Consider the following 22,580-nt stretch of genomic DNA (forward strand, 5'->3'; position numbering starts at 1 on the left):
CGTACTGAAAGCCACATGGGCATGTTAGGAGGTATATAACGTTGTTGGAATGACATGTAATCATTGATTTAATTTTAAATTCCTCTCCAGTATTAAAAGATTTAAACATAATTAAGTTTTTTTCATTGATATTAGTCTTTTTACATGCATTGCACATGCCACAGTGATAAAAGCCTTTTTGGTTTTTGGACCATTTTGTTAAAAAATTACCATCATCTGGAGACACTTTCTCCAGAAAACTACTAGTTAAAATTTGTTTAAAATTTTTTGCACCTCTAAACACAAATTTGGGTTTAGAACCTAAAAAATCCTGTATTTCCTCATCTTGGTTTAAAATACTCCACCAATTCTTGTTTACAATTCTTTTAATGTCACCTACATTACTTGAGTAGTTAAAAATAAGGGGAATTTGTTGCTTCTCACTGTCTAAATGTTCTCTATGTTTATATTTTAGGAGGGGAGATCTCTCTAACGATGTTATTTTCTGAATTTGAGTTTCTAGATCTTTTTCATCATACCCCTTCTGTGTGAATTGTTTTTTCAGGACTTCTGCCTGGTGGGAGTAAATTCGTACAATTTCTCCGTAACCTTAGGAATTGGCCCCTCGGGATATTAGCTAGCCAAGGTCGATGGTGACAGCTACTAATCTCTATGTAGCTGTTCACGTCGACTTGTTTAAAAAATGTGCGTGTGTTCAACCTATTGTTACTGATGTAAATATTAAGATCCAGAAAGTCAATACTTTTCTTGCTGACATTTTTGGTAAGACGAATCCCCCAATCATTGCAATTTAAAAAATTGGTTAAAAAGATCTTCCGGCCCCTTCCAAATAATAAAAATGTCATCAATATATCTTTTGTATAGGACCAGGTTTGCACCACAGTCATGTCCCTGGTGTATAAAAATACGTTCCCAGTAGGCCATGAAAAGATTGGCGTAACTGGGTGCAAACCTGGTCCCCATAGCTGTCCCTCTGACTTGCAAGTAAAAAAAATTATTTGTGTATATATATATACACACCTTTTTATTTTAAACTATTTGTCTAAATAAATCATCTTTTATATACTTTGGAGTCTGCTGCACTTTCATCAGTCCCTGCGGACCTTCCTGGAAGATTTAACCATATATATGTCTCAAGGAGGAGACGACAAGCGCTAAGAGTTTAGAGTCGATTTATAAAAGGCTCTGAAAATTGTGAGTTTGAAGAAAATTGCTTTCTCTCACTTTTACATTGTATATACAGGTTACACTATGTGTATTTTATTCTATTCATATGTAGGTAAAAAGAACAACTTGTTTATGTAACCACTTGAAACATTATATGTGCAAGGTAATATTCCTTCTCCTTTTCCGTGAGCGCTAAGTACCTTTTTTCCTTTTTCAATACTCCAAGCGTGCTCGCAACTTGGTTTTGGGTTGAACTTTTTAAAATACATATGTCTGTACTAGACCAAAAATAATGATTGCAAAATCCAGCTAAACATCACCCACACTTAACACCACTTTCAAAAGCTGCCACCAAAAAGGAAATTTATATACGAGTGTCTTTGGTTATACACCATAATCAGATTTAACTCCCCCACAAAACACAGTTTAGCCAAATATATGTTATCAAAAATACTATTAAATAGGTCTCTCCCGTTAATGAATCCAGATGCTAGTGTGCAAAGACTAAACCAGACTGTAATATTTTATTAAAGCACAGACCCTAAACTGGCACAGATATTATTGAGAATCTTACAGCAGGCCAAGTGGGAACTTCTAGTTTAACCCCTTAAGGACCAAACTTCTGGAATAAAAGGGAATCATAACATGTCACATGTCCTTAAGGGGTTAAAGGACCACTATAGTGCCAGGAAAACAAACTTGTTTTCCTGGCACTATAGGGTCTTTGGTTTCCCCCTACACTCAGTGTCCCACTCCCGCCGGGCTGAAGGGGTAGGAAGGGGTTACATTCTTACCTTTCTCCAGCGCCAGGCTCCCTCGGTGCTGGGGACTCTGCTCCCTCTTTCGGCGTCATCCGCCGAATGCACATGCGTGGCAAGAGCCGCGCACGCATTCAATCAGTCCATAGGAAAGCATTTCTCAATGCTTTCCTATGGACGGCAGCGTTTTCGCACTGTGATTTTCACAGTGAGAAGCGCCTCTAGCGGCTGTCAATGAGACAGCCACTAGAGGCTGGATTAACCCTAATGTAAACATTGCAGTTTCTCTGAAACTGCTATGTTTACAGCTGCAGGGTTAACCCTAGATGGACCTGGCACCCAGACCACTTCATAGAAACATAGAATGTGACGGCAGATAAGAACCATTCGGCCCATCTAGTCTGCCCAGTTTTCTAAATACTTTCATTAGTACCTGGCCTTATCTTATAGTTAGGATAGCCTTATGCCTATCCCACGCATGCTTAAACTCCTTTACTGTGTTAACCTCTACCACTTCAGCTGGAAGGCTATTCCATGCATCCACTACCCTTTCAGTAAAGTAATACTTCCTGATATTTTTAAACCTTTGTCCCTCTAATTTAAGACTATGTCCTCTTGTTGTGGTAGTTTTTCTTCTTTTAAATATAGTCTCCTCCTTTACTGTGTTGATTCCCTTTATGTATTTAAATGTTTCTATCATATCCCCCCTGTCTCGTCTTTCCTCCAAGCTATACATGTTAAGATCCTTTAACCTTTCCTGGTAAGTTTTATCCTGCAATCCATGAACCAGTTTAGTAGCCCTTCTTTGAACTCTCTCTAAGGTATCAATATCCTTCTGAAGATAGGGTCTCCAGTACTGTGTACAGTACTCCAAGTGAGGTCTCACCAGTGTTCTGTACAATGGCATGAGCACTTCCCTCTTTCTACTGCTAATACCTCTCCCTATACAACCAAGCATTCTGCTAGCATTTCCTGCTGCTCTATTACATTGTCTGCCTACCTTTAAGTCATCAGAAATAATCACCCCTAAATCCCTTTCCTCAGATGTTGAGGTTAGGACTCTATCAAATATTTTGTACTCTACCCTTGGGTTTTTACGTCCAAGATGCATTATCTTGCACTTATCCACATTAAATGTCAGTTGCCACAACTCTGACCATTTTTCTAGTTTACCTAAATCATTTTCCATTTGGCTTATCCCTCCTGGAACATCAACCCTGTTACATATCTTAGTATCATCCGCAAAAAGACACACCTTACCATCAAGACCTTCTGCAATATCACTAATAAAAATATTAAAGAGAATGGGTCCAAGTACAGATCCCTGAGCTGAAGTAGTCTGGGTGCCTATAGTGGTCCTTTAAGTCGGGTCTGATGCTGTTCACAAATAAAATTCAAGAAAAGTTTAGCTTGATCTGGGCTGACATTCAGTTATATATTTCAGGCTTTCTTTCCAGCAAACATGACCAGTTTATGAGAACTAGTTAATTTAGATTGCTGATGTGCACTTAACTCTTTGATCCAAGCACTTAAATCTGATCTGGTAGGACCCACAAAATGTATTACAGAGTTCTGCCTGCAAGCAGTTCATGTTAACCCTGGATGCCAAACAAACTCAGGCAGCTCAGGTTAATCCTTGCTATGTTGGGACAACATCATGCCTACTTTGGATGACACGCACCAGCCCATGTTTATCTATCAAACTGTCAGAGCTGTTTGACAAAAACTGGGGTTCTTCCAAACACTCAGACTGCTCCTGCTGCATTAAACCCCAAATGACCTAGGCTCTTTGAGATGTAACATGAATGTGTCCAAGGCACTTTTGCAGTGCGTTCATTCTACCACAATGTCACCATTTTCCTTAAGTTATATAGGATATTAAAAGGAGTGTAGGGCTTTTTGATACCCTGAATGTATACACAACAGTACTAAATAAAAATAAAAAATATTAGAAAATGAAAATAAAAAGAAAAACATTTTTGCTCAGTTTTACATTTAATAATTTCTACACATGTGCAACTAAAAAAAACTAACAAAATAGATTCAAGAATTAAGTAGTCTTGATTGTTCAAATGTCCAATACCTCTAGGATTTCAATATTTTTTTAAAAGATATAAACAAATATTTAAATGAGTGAATTATGGCTTAAAGCTAAAATTGTAACAAATTTGTCATGCTGAGATTACGACTTTTTGTAGAAGTTACAGATTCGAAAACAAAATAAAAATATATTTGCAGAAAGAACATCCCCCAGCCTATTTAAAGTATTTTGACACTTTTCATTTTACCATGTTATTACAAATCTTTACTAAAATATTAAAAAAAACTTTTTTCACATTTTATTTTGGGGAAATTCACAGACCACATGTACCCTTCTATTATAAAAGCCCTCATGTATACTCGTTTCCCAGGTGCTCTGTGAGCACCCTGTACTGTGTCTCATGCTGCAGCTTCTGAAACCAGTCCAATCACTGGGCAGATGGGCATGCAGGCTCACCTCTCTACAGTCTTTTTAGACTCCAAAGGACTCCCTCACACTTTGAAGACAGACTCCTAATCACTGTGGCTGAGCACAATTTATCAGACAAGGTAATTTAGAGCACCATGTGCACTCATTAAGCACTACACATAGCTCAGTAAGATTAAAGCCACTAATTGTGGTCCTAACTGACAGAGGAGACCCTCAGGTATCCAAAGATACATGGGGTTCCTTGATTGATCCCAGCTGGTACTTTTAATGCATGACCGTCTATCAACGAGTGTTACAGCTCTGCACTGCATGATGGCACAGGCAGTCAGAGTATAACACTTCAACATCCCCAATGTTAATTATGTCTTAGGTTAGCCCAGCATACTCAGTCTATTAATGCCATCTAAGTCGAATGGAATTGATATTGCTAATACAGGAGTGTAGTGTTTTATTTATGTTGCTTAGAATAATTCGTGGAATAAGCACACCTAATGCAAAAAAAAAGAAAGACCCAATGTAGTTCTAGTACAAAGAAATGTAGTATGGGTGAATAGTTCAAGCAGAGTACAAACAGTAGGCAACTTTTGGCACTCCAGATATTGTGGACTTTGAGAAACTGCAATGATTACATTGCAGGGTTAACTGCACCCCTACATTCACTGCTTTCGATGGGGAAGCTTTTATGTGCGTGCCTCATTAGGTCCCACCATCGCTGTGATGTTGCAGGAGGAGAAAACCTAGCCAGCGCTAAGGCTCAAGGTAAAAAAATGATTTTTAATTATTGGACGGTTGGGGGACTACAGCATTAGGAATACAGATTTTTATTCATAGCTTTAAAGTGTACCTTCAATGCTGATTGTGCCGCAGGGCTCAAGCTTAAGAATTAACCTTGCTACACCCCCTGGCTGTCAGACAACGAGTTTGTTACTTACTAGTTGTTTATCTCAGTGGAGATAAAACTAAAGAGGCAGGTAATTGCCTAGCGTCTAGACCACATGCCTTACACAGACAGCATCCATACAAAGTCTGGGCTAGGAAAATAGGCAATGGCTTGCAGACAGGAGTTCTGTAGATTTTTCTAGCTAATTTTTAAATATTACTCTCCCTCCCACAAAAGAAAAAAAATACATAATCAAATGTTTTCATTGGCGGCATATTTACTAAATAATTTGTGGGCAGTGGAGATTCCATTTGCCCATAGCCCTTACCATTTACCTTAGAAGGAACACAAGTGTTTGTGAAGTCAGAACGGTTTCTTTCAAAGACACTTTATTGCCCAAATTTATATAAAAATCACTGTTTAGCATATATACTCCAAATGAAAGCATGTATGCATGTGATTGTGCATTTTTACATTAGACTTTCTGTGGCTGTCCAATTACAGACTTTCCAATACAGCTCAACGAGAGGTTTTTGCAAGGCAATGTCTCGAAGAAATTGCCTGCTTAAGTTTAGCTCCCCTGAGCTCACACAAAAAGCAAGCGGACAAGTTGCCTGAGATTGATGTAACCAGGTTCATTTATATCTATCTATCTATCTATCTATATATATATATATATATATATAGATATAAATGAACCTGGTTATTATTATAAAATACAGAAACTGACTTTTTATATATATATATATATATATATATATATATATATATATAAAAAGTCAGTTTCTGTATTTTATAATATATATTTTTTTTAAATCAAAGAAAAGAAAATAAGACACTCCACATATAAAAGAAGTGCTTTAGGGTCTGGAGTGCCCCTTTAATGTCAACTATTTGCTTAATTATTTTACCCTATATATGTTGTCTCTGAAGTACCACTGTGACAAAAAAACAGTGTCTTCTGTACCCCAGTTTGAATCATGAATTAATAATGGTAGATATTTTACATGTTCTTTACAGGTGGAAGTCCGTGATTTAAAAAAAATAAAAAATTGTTATGGTGTGGTCACTTTAAATAACTGAACAACAATAAAATGCACAACAATGGAGACTGCCTCAATAGTAATTACGACCACCACGATTTATAAAAAGAAAGACCACTTGCCTATTATAAATAAAAATAGCGCTATGGTGGGGGAAATTTTTAGGGTCCGTGCATACCCAATTGTACAAGGGAACCATACAAGCCCTGTTCGCTATGTGCAGCTGCATGAAGGTGGGTTATTCAACTGCAGAATAGCAGTTTCCCTGTGGCTTCAGCTACAATAAATGATTAAATTTCCAGATTCTTGTATTACTACACCATAAGCTGCGCCCAGGTTGTGTTTTCATTATAAGAATCCTAGTTCTGTGCTCTTAGAACCAGGGAAGAAGCCTCCACCAGATGAAGATGGAAGGAGGCCCTCTTAAAGAGTGTAAAAAAACCAAATATGAAGAATATGATATTTAGGGCATGACAATATGGGACACTAAGTACTAAACAACTAACTTAATGAAGAAGTTTTGGTGCATTCCTTCGCTTAATTCTCTGCCGTTTAAAAGTTAAATTACTTTATTTTTGCAGACCTAGCCAGGTTCTGGCTGTGACACAGCCTCTCTACACTTTCTAAAGGTTTAATTTTCAAGCTTAGAGTATAATATAATCAGCACTTCTAACATAAACACAATCTCCTGTTAATTACTAGTGCAAAGTAGCCTCTTGTGTAAAATTAGATAAATACTTATCTGCACTGATCGATAAGCATACTTTGAGATGTATTCCAAATTATTAATTTTATTCATAAAGGTACACTATTATTTAATAGTGTCATTAATTTTACTAAAGTCAGTTTTTACCTCGATTGACAAAAAATATACTTATCAAGATTGAAAAGACTCAAGTTTAAACTCAACCTTCTACACATCTGTTTCTTTGGTTAATCCTCAATTAAGTACAAAAAAAATAAAATAAAATACAAACAAACCATTTCCAGTGGTGCCACAAACAGCAATCAAAATGGCAATCAGATATCGCATTGGATCAATATGCTGTTGCACCCATATTAATGTACCCTATAATATGGTTTTAAAACAAATCCTCCAGGCCTTTAAAAAATAAATAAATAATAATAATATATATATATATATATATATATATATATATATATATTTTGGCAACAATTACACATCCTTACCGCTATTACGGTAAAGAACACTTTACAGTGCAGAAAGCAACATTTCCTTTTAAGTCTCAGAGGATTACGTCTTACTTCCAAAGTACAGTCCTGTACTCAATCAGGATTATTCACTAAAGTGAGAAATCCAGGTGAATTTCAAACTAAAGGCCAAAAAAATAAGTAAATCTGAACTGAAATCATTGCGGACTTTGAAAATGCTTCTACTTTGGCCTTAAATTTGACATTCTCATGGAATTCTCACTTTAGTGAATAACTGTCTGTGCTCAAGCATTTGGACACTCCTTGGGATGAACAATTAAGGTAATGATTTACAAAAGAGGTTAGGTCAGCTAAACTGAACTTGCTTAAAAGGTAGGATTTTTGAGAAAAACTATAAACATCCTTTTTCCATTTCAACTGTACATAAAAATATATGCATGTTTTCACCTAGACTTTTCCTTTTAAGAAAAGAGTACTTAGTAAATGCTATTAATTGTTTACTGGTGTGCAATATGCACACAAAGGGACTATAAGACACTCTTACCTTTGATGTACTTCCAAGTGATGGACAAATCTACCTCCTCAAGATGCTCTGTGCACAAATGCAGGCCGAGCATAATTTTTCTAATGATTCTCTGCTCCCACACTTCTGGGGTAAATACATATAATCAGGGAACATGCTTGCCAGGCTGCACTAGAAGAGTCGTTTTTATTTGTATAGAATCTAAAGAACATCTAATAGCTAGTTAAAATAATACAAAATTAGTCAATGTACCCATTGGACCATTAACAAAGTTAACAGACATTCTAAATTCCAATTTACTTTATTTTCTACAGATTACAAATTAACTGTATTTATGTTCTTTTCAGTTCATTTTATATTGAACAGTTTTCCATAACGATTATACAAAACTCCCAGCATATGGCATCCACAGCATAGAGCAAGAAGGGGCAACCCCTCCCACCCCCCATTTTTTTTCTATTTGTTTGTTTTAAATACCACCTGATCCTATGTACCAAGGGTGAGGTGAGGTAGGGCCCAGCTAATTTTGGTGCATATCAACCAGCCACCTTACCTTACACGGTGGAGTAGAACTAGCCATGGTTCATGACCCTTCACATCAAATTCTTGCTTTAAACCCACCCCCTTATTGGTTAAACTATTGACCTAAATAAATTATAGTATAATTATTCTTGGGTGCTGAAGAAGATAATGCCGGCAGTATTATAAGAAATAGAAATGGAAAGAAATCCAACCCCTCCCCCCCACCCCAAAAGCAAACATTGGGTGGACACCCATGAAACAAGCAGGTGTTAAAATTGTTAAAATCTACCTTTTTCTTTGTTGGTGCCTTGTAAAAAATACTGCATAAAAATAGGACGCAAGACTTCTTACAATAACAACTCTACAAGCAACACTTTATCTTGATAAAACATATCAATGTATCCATAAAACAATAAATATTCACATGTTTAAATATAACCATTGATTTTATGATGTTTGTTCCCCCATGGCAACATCTGGAATTAAAAATGTATGGCAAATTTTGACTATAAGCAACTGTAACATTTCCATTTTGTCTTATCTAAATCAGTGTTGTATAAACCTTTTCATGAGAAGGCCACGTGCCATCTAAATATTTTGATTAAGAGCACAATGTCATCCAATAAAATATAAGGGCTTTTCAAGCTGTGTGGGAGTTTCGCAAATACCTTTAGAAATTTAGCATCTGAGCTGAGGAACACCAACCTGATGTTAAAGAATAAAAATAATCTGATGGATTTTTTTTTTTTTAAACAAAATCAGATAATGTTTTTCAAATGATTTTTCTTGAAGGGACAATTCACACACATAAAGCACTTCAGCTTGGTTTCGTGTTACAAATAGTTCAATTTTAAAAGGGATACTTCACTGCCAAAATAAGAAATCACTGTTTAGTAGATACAGACCCAATTAATACATGCATGATTTTGTCATGTATGTAGTCGTCATTGGGGGTTTATCTTCAAAAAGCTTGCCAAAACTCCATCTTGCTGTATAACAATTGTATGTTCTCTATTATTTACAGAAGAACTGCAGCCTTAACAAGCTCTTTATTCTTTTTTTTCCCTCCAAAAGAGACGTTCAGCCTCTTCACAGGAAAATAACCAAAGCCTTTTTACTGAAAAGCCTCTGAATTGGTGCACTCGTGCGCTCTTTTTCTTAAACACTTTCCAACATAGACTAATTGGTCCATCCTGCTGTTTAGCAATTATCTGTTCCCTATTAGATAAAGATGACTTGCAGCCTTAGCAAGCTCCAGTCTCTTCACAGGGAAGTTAACCAGAGACTTCTCATTGAATAGAATTGGTGCACTTGTGTGCATGTTTGATCTAAGGTCTGGAGATGTGGATCTGAGTGTGGGGGCAGACAGGCTCAAGTAGAGCGCACCTACCACTTCTGTTAGTTCAGGGGAGCCATCAGAATGAGGCAGCATACTTACATGGCTGTTTGATAGAGGGGGGTGGGGGGGGGGGGGGGGAGGGCATGTTTCATAGCTTATTTTTAAAAGAGACAGATTTATCATACAAATGAGAATATTTATAATAGGATACTCCTACTTTAATTAACCTTACTACACTTTCAGGCTATTAGACAATCTTGTTACTTCCTGGCTGTTTAGCTCAGTGGAAATAAAAAAAGCAGTTTACATAGAGCACCTACACTGCATAGAGACTTTTTTTTATTGAGCTGCATTGGGAAGAATGATTGAGTAGCTGCAGAATATGTGGGCTGGGAAAGACTGCATACAAGCAACCTGCATATTTTGCAAACTGCTTTTTGACTTAGATATATCCTATGTATATGATGCATATTTTAATCAGGTATATCAACTAAATAGTGATTTTTTTAATCATAACTTTTTGTTTAAAGATGCAAATCTTAAATAAGGTTATAGTTTGTGTACTATAAAACACACCCCTCCCATTTCTTTTTATAATAAAAAACAATGTATAACTAACATACCAGTATTATTTCTCCCTCTTTTTTTAACATATTTTGTTAATTTCTTATTTTTTTTAGGTGAATGTTATTTCATATTTCAGAATGTAAAGGTTTAACACTGCTAAATAACAGATTAATTCTAATAGCATTTAAACACAATGCTTATTAATCTCTTTGCTCCAAGTCAAAATGTGAAAGTGCTTAATAAACATCTGTCAGCACAGATGTTACTCATCATGTTAGGAATCTGCAATCTCTATCTATACCTAAATGAAGGGTTTTTCCACAGATAGTATTTTCCACTTAATACTAATAACCTGACTCCATTTATTAAATTCTTGAAAAGTGAAATAGGGGGGGGAAAAAGGGAGGGAATTGTTTCCAATAAACTGCAGGTAAATAGGAAAAAGATAAATATTTCTATTTTTCAACAAGGGCAGTTGCAGCAGCAAGTTTTTCCATTTTATGAGCATGCCGGTGCTTTTTTAGTCCATAAGTATTGCTGAAAGCCTCACCACAAGCTCCACATTTGAAAGGACGTCCACCCTGGTGGGTTTGCACATGTTTGCTGAAATACTTTGGGTCCTTGAAGAGCTTCTCACAACAAGAGCAGCGAAGTTCGGGTTTAGCATTGTGAGAACGCTGATGACGCAAAATTGAAGAAATGTAGAAGAAACTTTTCCCACATTGCTCACACCGATAAACCTTCTCACCAAAGTGCACTCTTTGGTGTTCTAAAAGGTTGGAGCGGTACCGAAAAGTCTTGCCACATGTCTGGCAACATTGAGGACGTGCAACAACATGGAGCCGTTGATGTTCTGCTAAACTGGATGACTGGGCAAAACGCTTATTACACAACGCACACTTGTAAGCTCTCTCCCCAGTGTGTACTACTTTATGTTGACGGAGGTACCAAGAATGCAAAAATCCACGCCCACAAACAGTGCAACGGTAAGGCCTCTCTTCTGTATGACAACGTTGGTGACGCATAAGTAGGGCTGCTTCCCAAAAACGCTTTCCACACACAGAACAAGTGAAATGACGCTTCTGCAAGTGAGTTCTGCGATGAAGTAACAGATCATAGGCTCCACCAAAGTTCTGTCCACAGACATTGCATGCTAGAGTGCGTCGCACTAAGTGCACATATTTATGAGTTACTAATGCCAAGAAGTGCTTGAAACTCTGACCACAAATACTACAAGAGAACCTCTCAACACTATGTATCATAGGATGTTCCTCAAATGTGGAAGTCAGTACTCCAGCAGTTGCAACTATTGATCCAGAAACCATGTCATTTGGAAGACAATTATCCATGCAGTTTACCTGCTGGTTTCTTGTAGTTTCTTGACACTGACCTACAGGAAGGAGGCGTTCTTGGGCAGTCTGGTGCACCAGTTTATGCCACATCAAGTTCTCAATAAAACCAAAGCATTTGCCACATGTATCACACACATAGGGTTTCTCACTCATATGCAACTCTTTATGGTTCATAAGTTGGAAGGAGTCTGGAAACCTCTCACCACAATCTGTGCATCCAAAAGTGAGTCGGTCAGCTGGTAGGGATGCAGTTGGCACCATGCAAGGCATCTGAATTCTGTGGATCTGCTTGTGGCGAGTCAGGCTCTGTGGGTATCCAAAAACCTTTCCACACAACTCACATCTGTATGGTCGTTCTCGAGTATGAACAACATGATGCTTTGTGAGATGAAAGGATTCCCGGAAACGTTTGCCACAGACTGCACACTGATGGGGCTTCTCTCCTGTGTGAATACGTTCATGACGTTTCAATGTCTCTCTTCTACCAAAACCACGGCCACATACGGCACAGCAGAATGTTTTGCTTGGACTATTTGGGAGAGATAGTTGTGCTTTTACTGATGTAGGGTCAAATTCGGACCCATTTTTTTCAATCACACTAATAGTTGCTGGACCACTTTGGGCAACCTCTGTGGGTAGAACTGATGTTGACTGAAATGTGACTGGAGCAGCAGGCTCTTTTACTGGCTGATCAACGGACTGTTGAGGAATACCATGCTCATGCACTTGCTTATGTCGTAAAAGGCTCTGGGGTGCTGCATATGTCTTGCCACACAAGTCACATTTATAGTTTGGCCGCTCACCAGTATGTGTGGCTTGGTGTTTAAGTAAGTAGCTATTATCACGAAATGCTTTTCCACACACCTCACACTGCACTTTTATGGAATCAGAATGAGTTTTCACATGACGCTTCAAACTCTCTCTACGATTGAAGCTCTTGTCACACACACTACAGCTGAATGGCTTCTCTCCAGTATGTATAATCTGGTGTTGTTGAAGGTGGCTTTGTTTCTTAAACACTTTCCAACATAGACTGCATGTAAATGGTCCATCCTGCTGTATAGCAATTGACTGTTCTCTATTAGTTACAGATACCTCAGAAGGCTCCATTGTGGTTTCGGTCATTGCTGCTGCAACTACAGCTGCTGCTGCAGCCGTCTCTCTGTCTGGCGATGACAATGAATTAGCTGCTTCAATCCCAGTTTCCTCTTTATGGCAACGTTTATGACGAATAAGACTTGAGATATGGTTATATGTGCGCCCACATATATTACACTCATAGGGCCTCTCACCAGTGTGAACTAGCATATGCTGTACTAGATGTGAGGACTGCTTAAAAGATTTCTGACAAATTGTACAAGGAAAGCGATGGTCAATTAGATACTTTAGCCGACAGTAATAATTTTTATCATCTTTTACTTCAGCTTCTGCAGGTTGCTGTTGACCACCTGGTAAGTTACGTTTTAAGTTGCTAAAAAGATGCTGGTGGCTGGAGAGGTCTACAATTCCCCACTGTGAAGCATTAAATGTTCCGTCAAAGATAGTCTGTGTATTTGGGAAAGTAAGTTGGTTGTTAAATTGCTGTGTGGTGGTTGGCTCTGACTTTTTGGAGACAGAACTGGTGTTTGATGAGGAAGGGACCTCTACTTTAAATTCTTTTAGCTTGGAGGAACAGGGAAACTGAGTGTGATTTGACTGTGTTTGACTGCAGTAATCGTACTGGGTTGAAGGGCCAGGAATAGCTGTTACTGCTTTGGCATGATCATGGTGGTTGTACAATTCCAAAGGTTCAAAACGCTGATGATTCAGGAATTCTAGAAAATCAAATGGATAACTCTGAAAATGAATGCCCTCTTCCCCAGCATTAGATTCCATTTCACAAGTCCAAACTATCCTGCAAGAGAAGACAAACAAGTAAGAAATGAAAAAATGTCACACTACATATGTTAAATATTAAATACTACCTTCTATATATTACAAAAAGAGGCCAGAGACATTCCACTGGAATTCAGAAGCAATTTTAAAGCCAGACAATTTTAATTTTTTTAGCCTTTAAAATTTAACTAAAAGATACACATTCATATTATGTGTGTTTGTGTGTGTTAAAAAAAAAAAAGTAAGATTGCTTTCAAAACAAAGTGTTTTTTTAGTAAAGAGAGTTTTTTTTTTTAAATCAATTAACAAAAAATACAAAGCGAGGGAACAGAATAAAATATAAATCAAATCAATATTTAGTGACCACCCTTTGCAATCAAAAACAGCATCAGTTCTTCTAGGTACACTTGCACAAAGTCAGGGGATATTGTAGGCATATAGTCAGGTGTATGATTGAACAATTATACCAAACAAGTAGCAATAATCAATTTAACATGGAGGTTGAAACACAAGTATTAAGTGAAACAGAAACAGCTGTGTACTTTATGAAGTGCCAACTCACTCCACAGTACTGTACATGGGTAGAATTGGTACAAGTCAAACGAGAAAAGGTACAATACATATGAGACAACACAAAATTTGACAAACCCAGGAGTTTAGAGACCTATTTCTGAGGAAACTTGTAATGTAGATGGATAGGAAGGGTGAGAAATATAAGGTGTGGAATGCAAAGATAAGAATGGAATGTGTTCCTTTCCTGTAGGCTTTCCTGAACAAAAATGCCTTTAGGGAGCACTTAAAGGATGGCAAGCAATGGGAAATCTAATAACATGGGGAAGTTCATTTCACAAAGTTGGTACCGCACAACAAAAGACCTGCAGTCTAGCAAAAGATTAGGTGATAATAGAAGATGCAAGAAGCAGGTTATATAGTTATACGTATACTGCTGATTATCTGGGCGGCGCAAAAGCACGCTATCTTCAGCTTCTTTTTCCAATTCTCAGAGTTGGAAAGAAGACCTGCCGGAAACAGAACATAGGGTAACAGTACCACTACAGTTTAAAGGACCACTCCACACCCCAAAAGCACTTCAGCTTGCTGAAGTGCTTCATGGGTGTGGAGTATCACAATTTAATACCAGTTTATATAAGTGCTGATTTTTTTTTTTTTTATAAATTAACTAGGGAGTAGCCTCCTGGCAATCAAACAGCCAAGGAGGATACCTATCTACTTCTCTTAGTACCTCTGAACTAATAGAAGTGGCAGGCACGCACTACTTGAGCATGCCAGCCTCCCCCTACCTCACATCACACCTCCTCTCCAGACGACAGACCAGATGTGTACAGGTGTTAATGTGCGCTTGCACAAGATGTTACGCGTGCACGTGGCGGCATGCGTGTGTGTGACTGGCTTTTTCCCTGTGAGTCTCTATCCGGGGTAAAAAGGGGAGGGCTTGCTAAGGCTGCAGTTTATAAGACTTGCAGCCTTTGCGAGCTCTATTGAGATATACCCCCAATGTATACATTTATGAAATATATCATTCTAAATGTATTTGTTCAACAAAACTGTTATTTTACTATTTACCGTATATGTTTGGGGATATGCTTGACAAGCCAGGCAGTCCTCCTGCAGCCAATCTGTCAATCATGCTCAAATCCAATGAGGAGGGCAAGTGTTTAAGCTGCAAGAAGGGCTTGATTGTAAAGGGCATGCTATGCCTTCCTAAGGCAGTCCTTTTGTAGGATGGCATAACACCGTAATGTCGGGAAAGGGCTCAAATTAATACTTAAAAATCACAATTGATACAATAAAAAGTGAAGATATTAAAATTGTACTATGATTAGACCACACAATACACTTTGGACAGAATAGAGTCAAAGAACAAGGAGGTATCAGCTGACCAAGAAACTACCCCAATGGATAAAACCAAACACACTGGAAAACACCTGAGAGGAATCTTAGGAGAAAAAAAATTTAAATATCCAAGATAACAAGAAAGAAGCGGACTCGCTCAGCCTTTAAAACGGACATGTATCACTTTGAGACAAATGTCTCATTGAATAGCTTTACTGAAACAGTTGCCTCACTCTCCAGGCTGAAAAAAACAAAAAAAAAACAAAAAAAAACAGGTAAGTATGCATGGACAATCTCTTCACCTTGCAAAATCCTGACAGCGGAGAAGTTTGAGGGAGTCTGATCAGTGTGTATAATGCAAAGCAGGTTTTGAGTGTCTGGCTTTTCACTCCCTGCTGTGCCAGTCCCTTCAGTAAAATTAGGAGCTTGTTGGTTTTGCACAATGATGCCGTGTTTCTGTCATTAGTGGAAAGATCTGAAACTGATAGGGGATGAGGAGGCTGAAGAAACTCCCCTAGCTGAGAGGCCCAATAATGCAATATGACCAAGTTTATAATATATTTATAAAAATGTATTATATACTTTTCAAAGCCTTATATATTTGTTAAAAGTTTTCGCATGCTGGTTTAAAAAAAAAAAAAAAAAAAAAAAAAAAAAGTAAAGTGATCCATGTGCCTTTAAGAAAAACTGTTTCAGTGATATGCATATTTTGGCCAACAGGAATCACTGTCAAGCTGGCATGTAGTTTATGGGGATATAGAGTCGTTAGGGTCTTGGCTGGTTAGTGGTTTCAATGGTAAGATAGCAATTACATAAGGGGGTTGAAGAGCTGGAGTCCTGGAAAAAAAGGGCCTGTCCCAAAGACACAGCAACAGTGGAGGACTGGACTGGATGCTTGCCTGTCAGTCACACCTAACCATTGTGACAGTCATTAGATGTTAAACCTCTATTTTAGGTCAGCTAAGCAGTTTTTATTGATATGTCTCCTGGTGCTTTGAGTTATTTCTCTTAGCTAGCTGTCTGCCACGTTTGTCTGTGAGCGGTTTGATTGCTACAGTTAAAAGTGGTTGGCCAACCCCAAGAGGGAGCACATAAGGACCCAGACATTTGAAAAGAGTCTTTTACTGAATGAAAAATTTGTGTCAGGGAGCTTCAGACACCATAATCACATCAATGAGATGAAGTTACAGTGCCTACATTATCCTTTAAAGTAGGAAGTAATTACAGAGGTGTGTGCATTTTTAAATCTACTTTTCCAAGGGACTGAAGCGGAAGCCCAAATCTACTTATCCGTCATGGCAATCTACTTGCACTGCCACACAAAATAATTAAAGAGTGTGGCACCTAAATAGACGACTGGACACAAGACAATGTATTTACTAAGCTCTGAATATTTTCAAATTGAACTCAAACTTTTTTTTTTTTTTTTTTAAAGCATGTCTGTAAAAATGTTACAACACAGCTCTAGTGTGACTAGTCTCTTGTTGCCAGGTCCCTCTATTTTTAACCCTGCAGCTGAAAACATAGCAATTTCAGAGAAACTGCTATGTTTCACTGAGGGTTAATCCAGCCTATAGTGGCTGTCTCACTGACAGCCGCTAGAGGCTCTTCCACGATTCTCACTATGAAAACCCATAGGAGAGAATTGAGCTCTTGCCGCACATGCACATTTGGATCTGACGTCAGCAGGGGGTGGAGAGTTCCCCAGCACAGAGGGAGCCCGGTGCTGGAGAAAGGTAAGGGGCAGAAGGGGACCCTGAGGGTGGGGGGACCTAATGACCCTATAGTGCCAGGAAAACTAGTTTGTTTTCCTGGCACTATAGTTCTCCTTTAATGGACACTATAGTCACCAGAACAACTACAGCTTATTCTATTTGTTCAGGTGTGTAGAATCATTCCCTTCAGGCTTTTTGCAGCAAACACGGTCTTTTAAGAGAAAATGTAGTGTTTACATTACAGCCTAGTAATAACTCCACTGACCTCAGATTGCTACTAGAGGTGCTTCCTGAGGCAGTGCTGCACACTGTGCAGTACTGCCATTCAATGTCTCCACCCTCTGCATGCAGACACTGAACTTTCCTCAAAGAGATGTTTTTGACTTGCCCTTGCTCTGCCCTGATCTACCTCCTTAACAGTCTCAGCCAATCCCATGGGGAAACTCCTAACCCTATAGTGTTCCTTTTAGATTTACTTTGTGTTTCAACTTCTGTTCCACTCATAGTGGGTAACGTGGATACATTTTATGTGGAATGTGTGTGCAGGTTTGTTGTAATATGTGTGGTGTGTATCAGGTATTTGTGCACTTGATGTGTGTAGTGTGCCCCAGTTTGCCTCCAAAACCCAAACTACTGTGTCTTCCCTATCCATTCCACTAGTTACTCTGTACACATCCATAACAGTGTACCTGCTCCTAGAACCCCCCCCCCCCCCACTAGTTTATCTGACCCTAACCCAGCCCAATTAGTGTCCCTGTATTACACTTAATTAGTGTCCCTGCCCCTATGCAACATATTGGTAGTTTGGCTAAGTGACATCCAGGTTGAGACCTATAAGTTGTACTGCAATAACATTGTCATCGTTTCTCTGTCCATGAACTGGAGCCTGAGGCTGGGCAGAGGGAATCGACAGCTGTGTGGTACACAACAGGCGGGTCGGCAAGCAGCAGGGCTGCTACAGTGAGGTTGGGGGACTAACAGGGTCATCCAGCAGATGCAGACCATAGCAAATACTCCATTGTAGTCTTGATCATCACTAATGAGTTAGAGAGCATATGCCAGTATTGCCAGTATACACTCTGACTCACCTCACGGAGTGTCAAGACTGCAAAAAAGAGGGAGCATTTCAATTATTTAATGATAACATTTCTCATAGAAATTGGCCCTTTATAAGGTGTCTTTCAAATGGAATACTCCTCACCCATAAAGTACTTTAGCAAGTTGAAGCACTTAAAAGAGATGCTATAGTGTTAGGAACACAAATCTGTATTCCTAACATTATAGTGCCCTCTGGTCCTCCCGCCAGCACAAAAAGAGTTAAAGGAACACTATAAGGTCAGGAACAAACATGTATTCCTGACCCAATAGTGTTAAGGTGGATTGCCCCCCCTTAAAAGGAGAAAAAAAAAAAAAGTCGCCTTATTTCTGCCCGTGCTGGCCATGCCCCTAATCCGACTCCTTTCTGGCACCATCAGAATTTATGGGAAAACATTGGATTGGCTGAAAACAGCAAGGAGGCAGGGCCAAACACTGCCTTGGCCAATCAGCACCTCCTCATTGAATCAATCCATCTCTATGAGAAAAATTCAGCTGAACAGCAGTGGTACACAGTGGAAGCACCTCCAGTAGCCTAAGGGGCAATGTAAACAATAACTTTTCTCTGAAAATGCCTGAACTCACCGGAAAAAAAAAATACATTAAATTAGAGTTGCTCTGGTGACTATAGTGTCCCTTTAAATAAAACCTTTATTTAAAGTGACAATGTAGGCACCCAGACCAATTCAGCTTAATGGGCTTATAAACTCTGTTGAGCACCTCTAGTGGCTGTCTGGTAGAATAGAGGTTGTTCTGGTAGCCACTACAGGTTGTCTTAGTAATGCAATGTAAACAAAAACTGCAATCTTTTACATTGTAGGACTAAGGGGGACAGGGACATTGCACCCAGTCTACATCAGTAAGCTAAAGTGGTCTGGGTGCCTGGTGTCCCTTTAAGGGCGTGGAGTGGACCTTTAAAGGAGCACTATATTGCCAGGAAAACAAACTAGTTTTCCTGGCACTATAGGGTCTTTAGGTCCCCCCCCACCCTCAGGGTCCCACTCTCGCCGGTCTGAAGGGGTTAAACACTTACCTTTCTCCAGCGTCAGGCTCCCTCAGCGCCTGGGAACTCTCCTCCCTCTTCCGACGTCAGCGCCGAATGCACAAGCGCGGCAAGAGCCACACCCGCATCCAATCAGTCCATAAGAAAGCATTTCTCAATGCTTTCCTATGGATGTCAGCATCTTCTCACTGTGATATTCACAGTAAGAAGCGCGGAAGCGCCTCTAGCGGCAGTCAATGAGACAGCCACTAGAGGCTGGATTAACCCTATTGTAAACATAGCAGTTTCTCTGAAACTGCTTTGTTTACAGCTGCAGGGTTAACCCTAGATGGACCTGGCACCCAGACCACTTCATTGAGCTGAAGTGGTCTGGGTGCCTATAGTGGTCCTTTAACACTGAATTATGAAAACTGCCCCCCTTCCAGTCACAAACTCACAGCAATCTGGGACTCCAGGCAAACTTAGGTCTTGGGCCCACTTCTTGTTAAAATAAATGAAAAAAAAAAATATATATATATATATATATATATTTACTAAACCCTACTACAGCTGATTAGCAGAATTGTCAAGTAATTGAACATTGGAGGCCAAAATTGCTGAGCTGGAAAGTAAATGGCATTACATATTTATGCTAGAAAGCTAGACAACGAAATACCCCTTGTTAATCTGCATGTTTATATGTAGGCCCATGTTCAACCACAGTTCCTTCCATTAATCCCATGCCCAGATTGACCTCAAACTGGTCCCTCCTATCCCATTCTCACCGTCTTTACCCTTCTCTCTTAACCTTTAACCTAACTCATGCCCCTTGTCGCATCCGATGTGAAAGTGCCCCCCCCTTCTAAAACTGGGCCATCCATCTACCCAATGCACCCAAACAGGACCCCCCCCCCCCCCCCCCCCCCCCCCCCCCCCCCCCCCCCCCCCCCCCCCCCTTGCAGACCGTTCATTCTACCCAGTAACCCCCGGACTGACATTTCTTTACATTTTCCCACTGGCCCTTCTTTGCACCGCTGCTCTCCCACTTCCACCAAGTGCCCTCACTGCCCAGTCCTTGCATCTCATTACCACCCCCTGGTCCTTCCATGGACTCAAAACCTCCTCCCCAATGTCCCTTCCTTCCACCCCCCTCCCCCCACCACCGACCTTTCTTTCCATCCCACGCCGCCCTACAGTAGCCCCTCCCCTCCCTCTTGCCGCTGCTTCCATGCCATGACGGCCCCACACGTCCACCCTACACCCTCACAAATGGTCCCTCGTTTCAGCCCATTCGCGTATTTCCCTCTCGCCACCCCCACATCACAGTTTCTCACTGCATTCTTGCCTGGTGAAACTCCTGCTGTACGTGGCCGGCAGAATCCTTGTCCTCCAACTCCAACATACCTATATTATCTTTGAGGAGGTAGTGGAGGAGAATTAGCCCTGTCTAAGGAGTAGTCCTCGGTGTCAGGAGCGGTCAGGAGCGTAGCAGCTAGTCCCCATCCAGCAAAAGGCCCCGTGACGTCACCGCAGTCACGTGACCGGGGAGGTCACATGGTACCGATTGCTACAGGAAGCAGAAGGCGGCAGATTCAAAGCAATAGGAAAGCGTTCTGTCTGCTGATCGATTAGAACACAGAGTCTGCCGGGGCTCCTGCCGAGAATAAACTGGGTGCCTTCAGGTGGAAATGTGCAAAATATTCCCCAGATCTCGTGGACTGGAAAGGCATGTCACGACAGACGTTCAGTTTATTTTAAGCTCTCGTTGTGTTCTTAGTAAAATCCAATGCAGGTTCATTCAGACATGGAGTTGGCGTAGAAGGTTTTTCATATTATTCATCTTCCTACGTGAGTTTTAACGAAGAAATTTAGATATTTGAAAGATTGATTTATTGATGTGAGAGAATTAAAAAGGTTAATTCACTCCTATGTGTGAAGCATGAAGGGGTTAAAGGCATACTATAGTCACCAGAACCATCACAGCTTAAAGGGACTCTCCAGTGCCAGGAAAACAAAACGTTTTCCTGGCACTGCAGGTCCCCTTTCCCTCCCACCTCCCATCCCCGGTTGCTGAAGGGGAGAAAACCCCTTCAGTGACTTACCAGAGGCAGCAACGATTTCCCTCGCCGCTGCTTCTTCCTCCACCCACGCTCCTCCCCATTAGCTGTCGGGGGAGACCTAATGTGCATGCGCAGCAATGCCGCGCACACACATTAGACCTCTCCATAGGAAAGCATTGAAAATGCTTTCAATGGTTTCCTATGGGGATTTTAGTGACACTTGAGGTCCTCACACAGCGTGAGGACGCTATAGCACAGAAAACCTGTGCTATAGACCAGGAAGTGTCCTCTAGTGGTTTTCTAGTAGACAGCCTTTAGATGAGGAGTTAACCCTGCAAGGTAATTATTGCAGCTTTTGAAAACTGCAATAATTACACTTGCAGGGTTAAGGGTAATAGTAGTTGGCACCCAGACCACTCCAATAGGCAGAAGTGGTCTGGGTGCCTGGAGTGTCCCTTTAAGCGGTTACTCCAATCACCATGACCACGTCTGCTTTTAGAAGTGGTCATGGTGATAGGAGTCTGTATGTGCAGCTTTTCAGCATCTGGCAACAGATGTATTGAGCTTCTTCTTTTCAAGCAGTGCCTGCAAGAGAAAACGTTTGTCTCTCCATCTTTCTCCTTCGTTAAAGGAACACTCCAAGCACCATAACAATTTAATCTAAATGAAGTTGTTATAATGCCAGCAGGCCCTCTGGTATATTCATTGCCTCCAGTGCAGATCTTAACTCCCCCCAAGGCGGATTCAAACTTCTGAAATTCCAGTTTCAGGAAGCGCAAAGTGCTGCTAATTGGCTGAAAGCGGTCACCTGACGCTCTTAAAACTGAAATTTCTGAATCCGGATGTCAATTGGGGGGGGGGGGGGGGGGTTTAGATAGGCACTGTAGACAACTTTGGGGTTAACCCGTTTGAGACTGTTTTAACTCCTTGAGGTAAGAGTGCGCTCAGTGGCCTCCTGGCACCGTAGAAACATAATTTAGATTATGTTGCCTAAACTGTCCCTTTAAACACAGCCCTCACGTCTAACTATACTACTGCTCGTTTTTCTTTTTAATACCCATCAAGTCTCCCTCCCTAACTAAGAGTGTGCAAATTGTTTCAATCAGAGGCTTCTGTGAGGAGCTGGCTGATGCTGGGTGGAGGTGTGGAAGGCAGCACCAGAAGGGAGCTTCGCCAGACTGGATTCCAGGTAAGTAAAATAATTT

General features: G+C 40.1%; 1 protein-coding gene across 2 annotated transcripts; it reads right to left on the reverse strand.

The window, feature by feature from the left end:
• Window positions 1–10,518: 10,518 nt before the first annotated feature.
• On the reverse strand, window positions 10,519–20,828 carry LOC134577794 (zinc finger protein 865-like). 2 transcript variants are annotated; one of them, XM_063436690.1, is made up of 2 exons: window positions 20,720–20,828; window positions 10,519–13,688 (listed from the first exon to the last, which is right to left on the reverse strand). In XM_063436690.1, the coding sequence occupies exon 2, from the start codon at window positions 13,667–13,669 to the stop codon at window positions 10,898–10,900; it is 2,772 nt and encodes a 923-aa protein (XP_063292760.1). In that variant the 5' UTR covers window positions 13,670–13,688; window positions 20,720–20,828; the 3' UTR covers window positions 10,519–10,897. The 2 variants fall into 2 exon arrangements, with proteins under 2 accessions (XP_063292760.1, XP_063292761.1); XM_063436691.1 differs by lacking the exon at window positions 20,720–20,828 and adding an exon at window positions 15,826–15,935.
• Window positions 20,829–22,580: the final 1,752 nt, after the last annotated feature.

The sequence above is a fragment of the Pelobates fuscus genome, chromosome 11 (genome assembly GCF_036172605.1).
Source record: "Pelobates fuscus isolate aPelFus1 chromosome 11, aPelFus1.pri, whole genome shotgun sequence".
Lineage (NCBI taxonomy): Eukaryota > Metazoa > Chordata > Amphibia > Anura > Pelobatidae > Pelobates > Pelobates fuscus.

What these genes read in the sequence shown, in the direction of transcription:
- LOC134577794 (XM_063436690.1), bottom strand. Translation starts at nt 13,669, where the DNA reads ATGGAATCTAATGCTGGGGAAGAGGGCATTCATTTTCAGAGTTATCCA.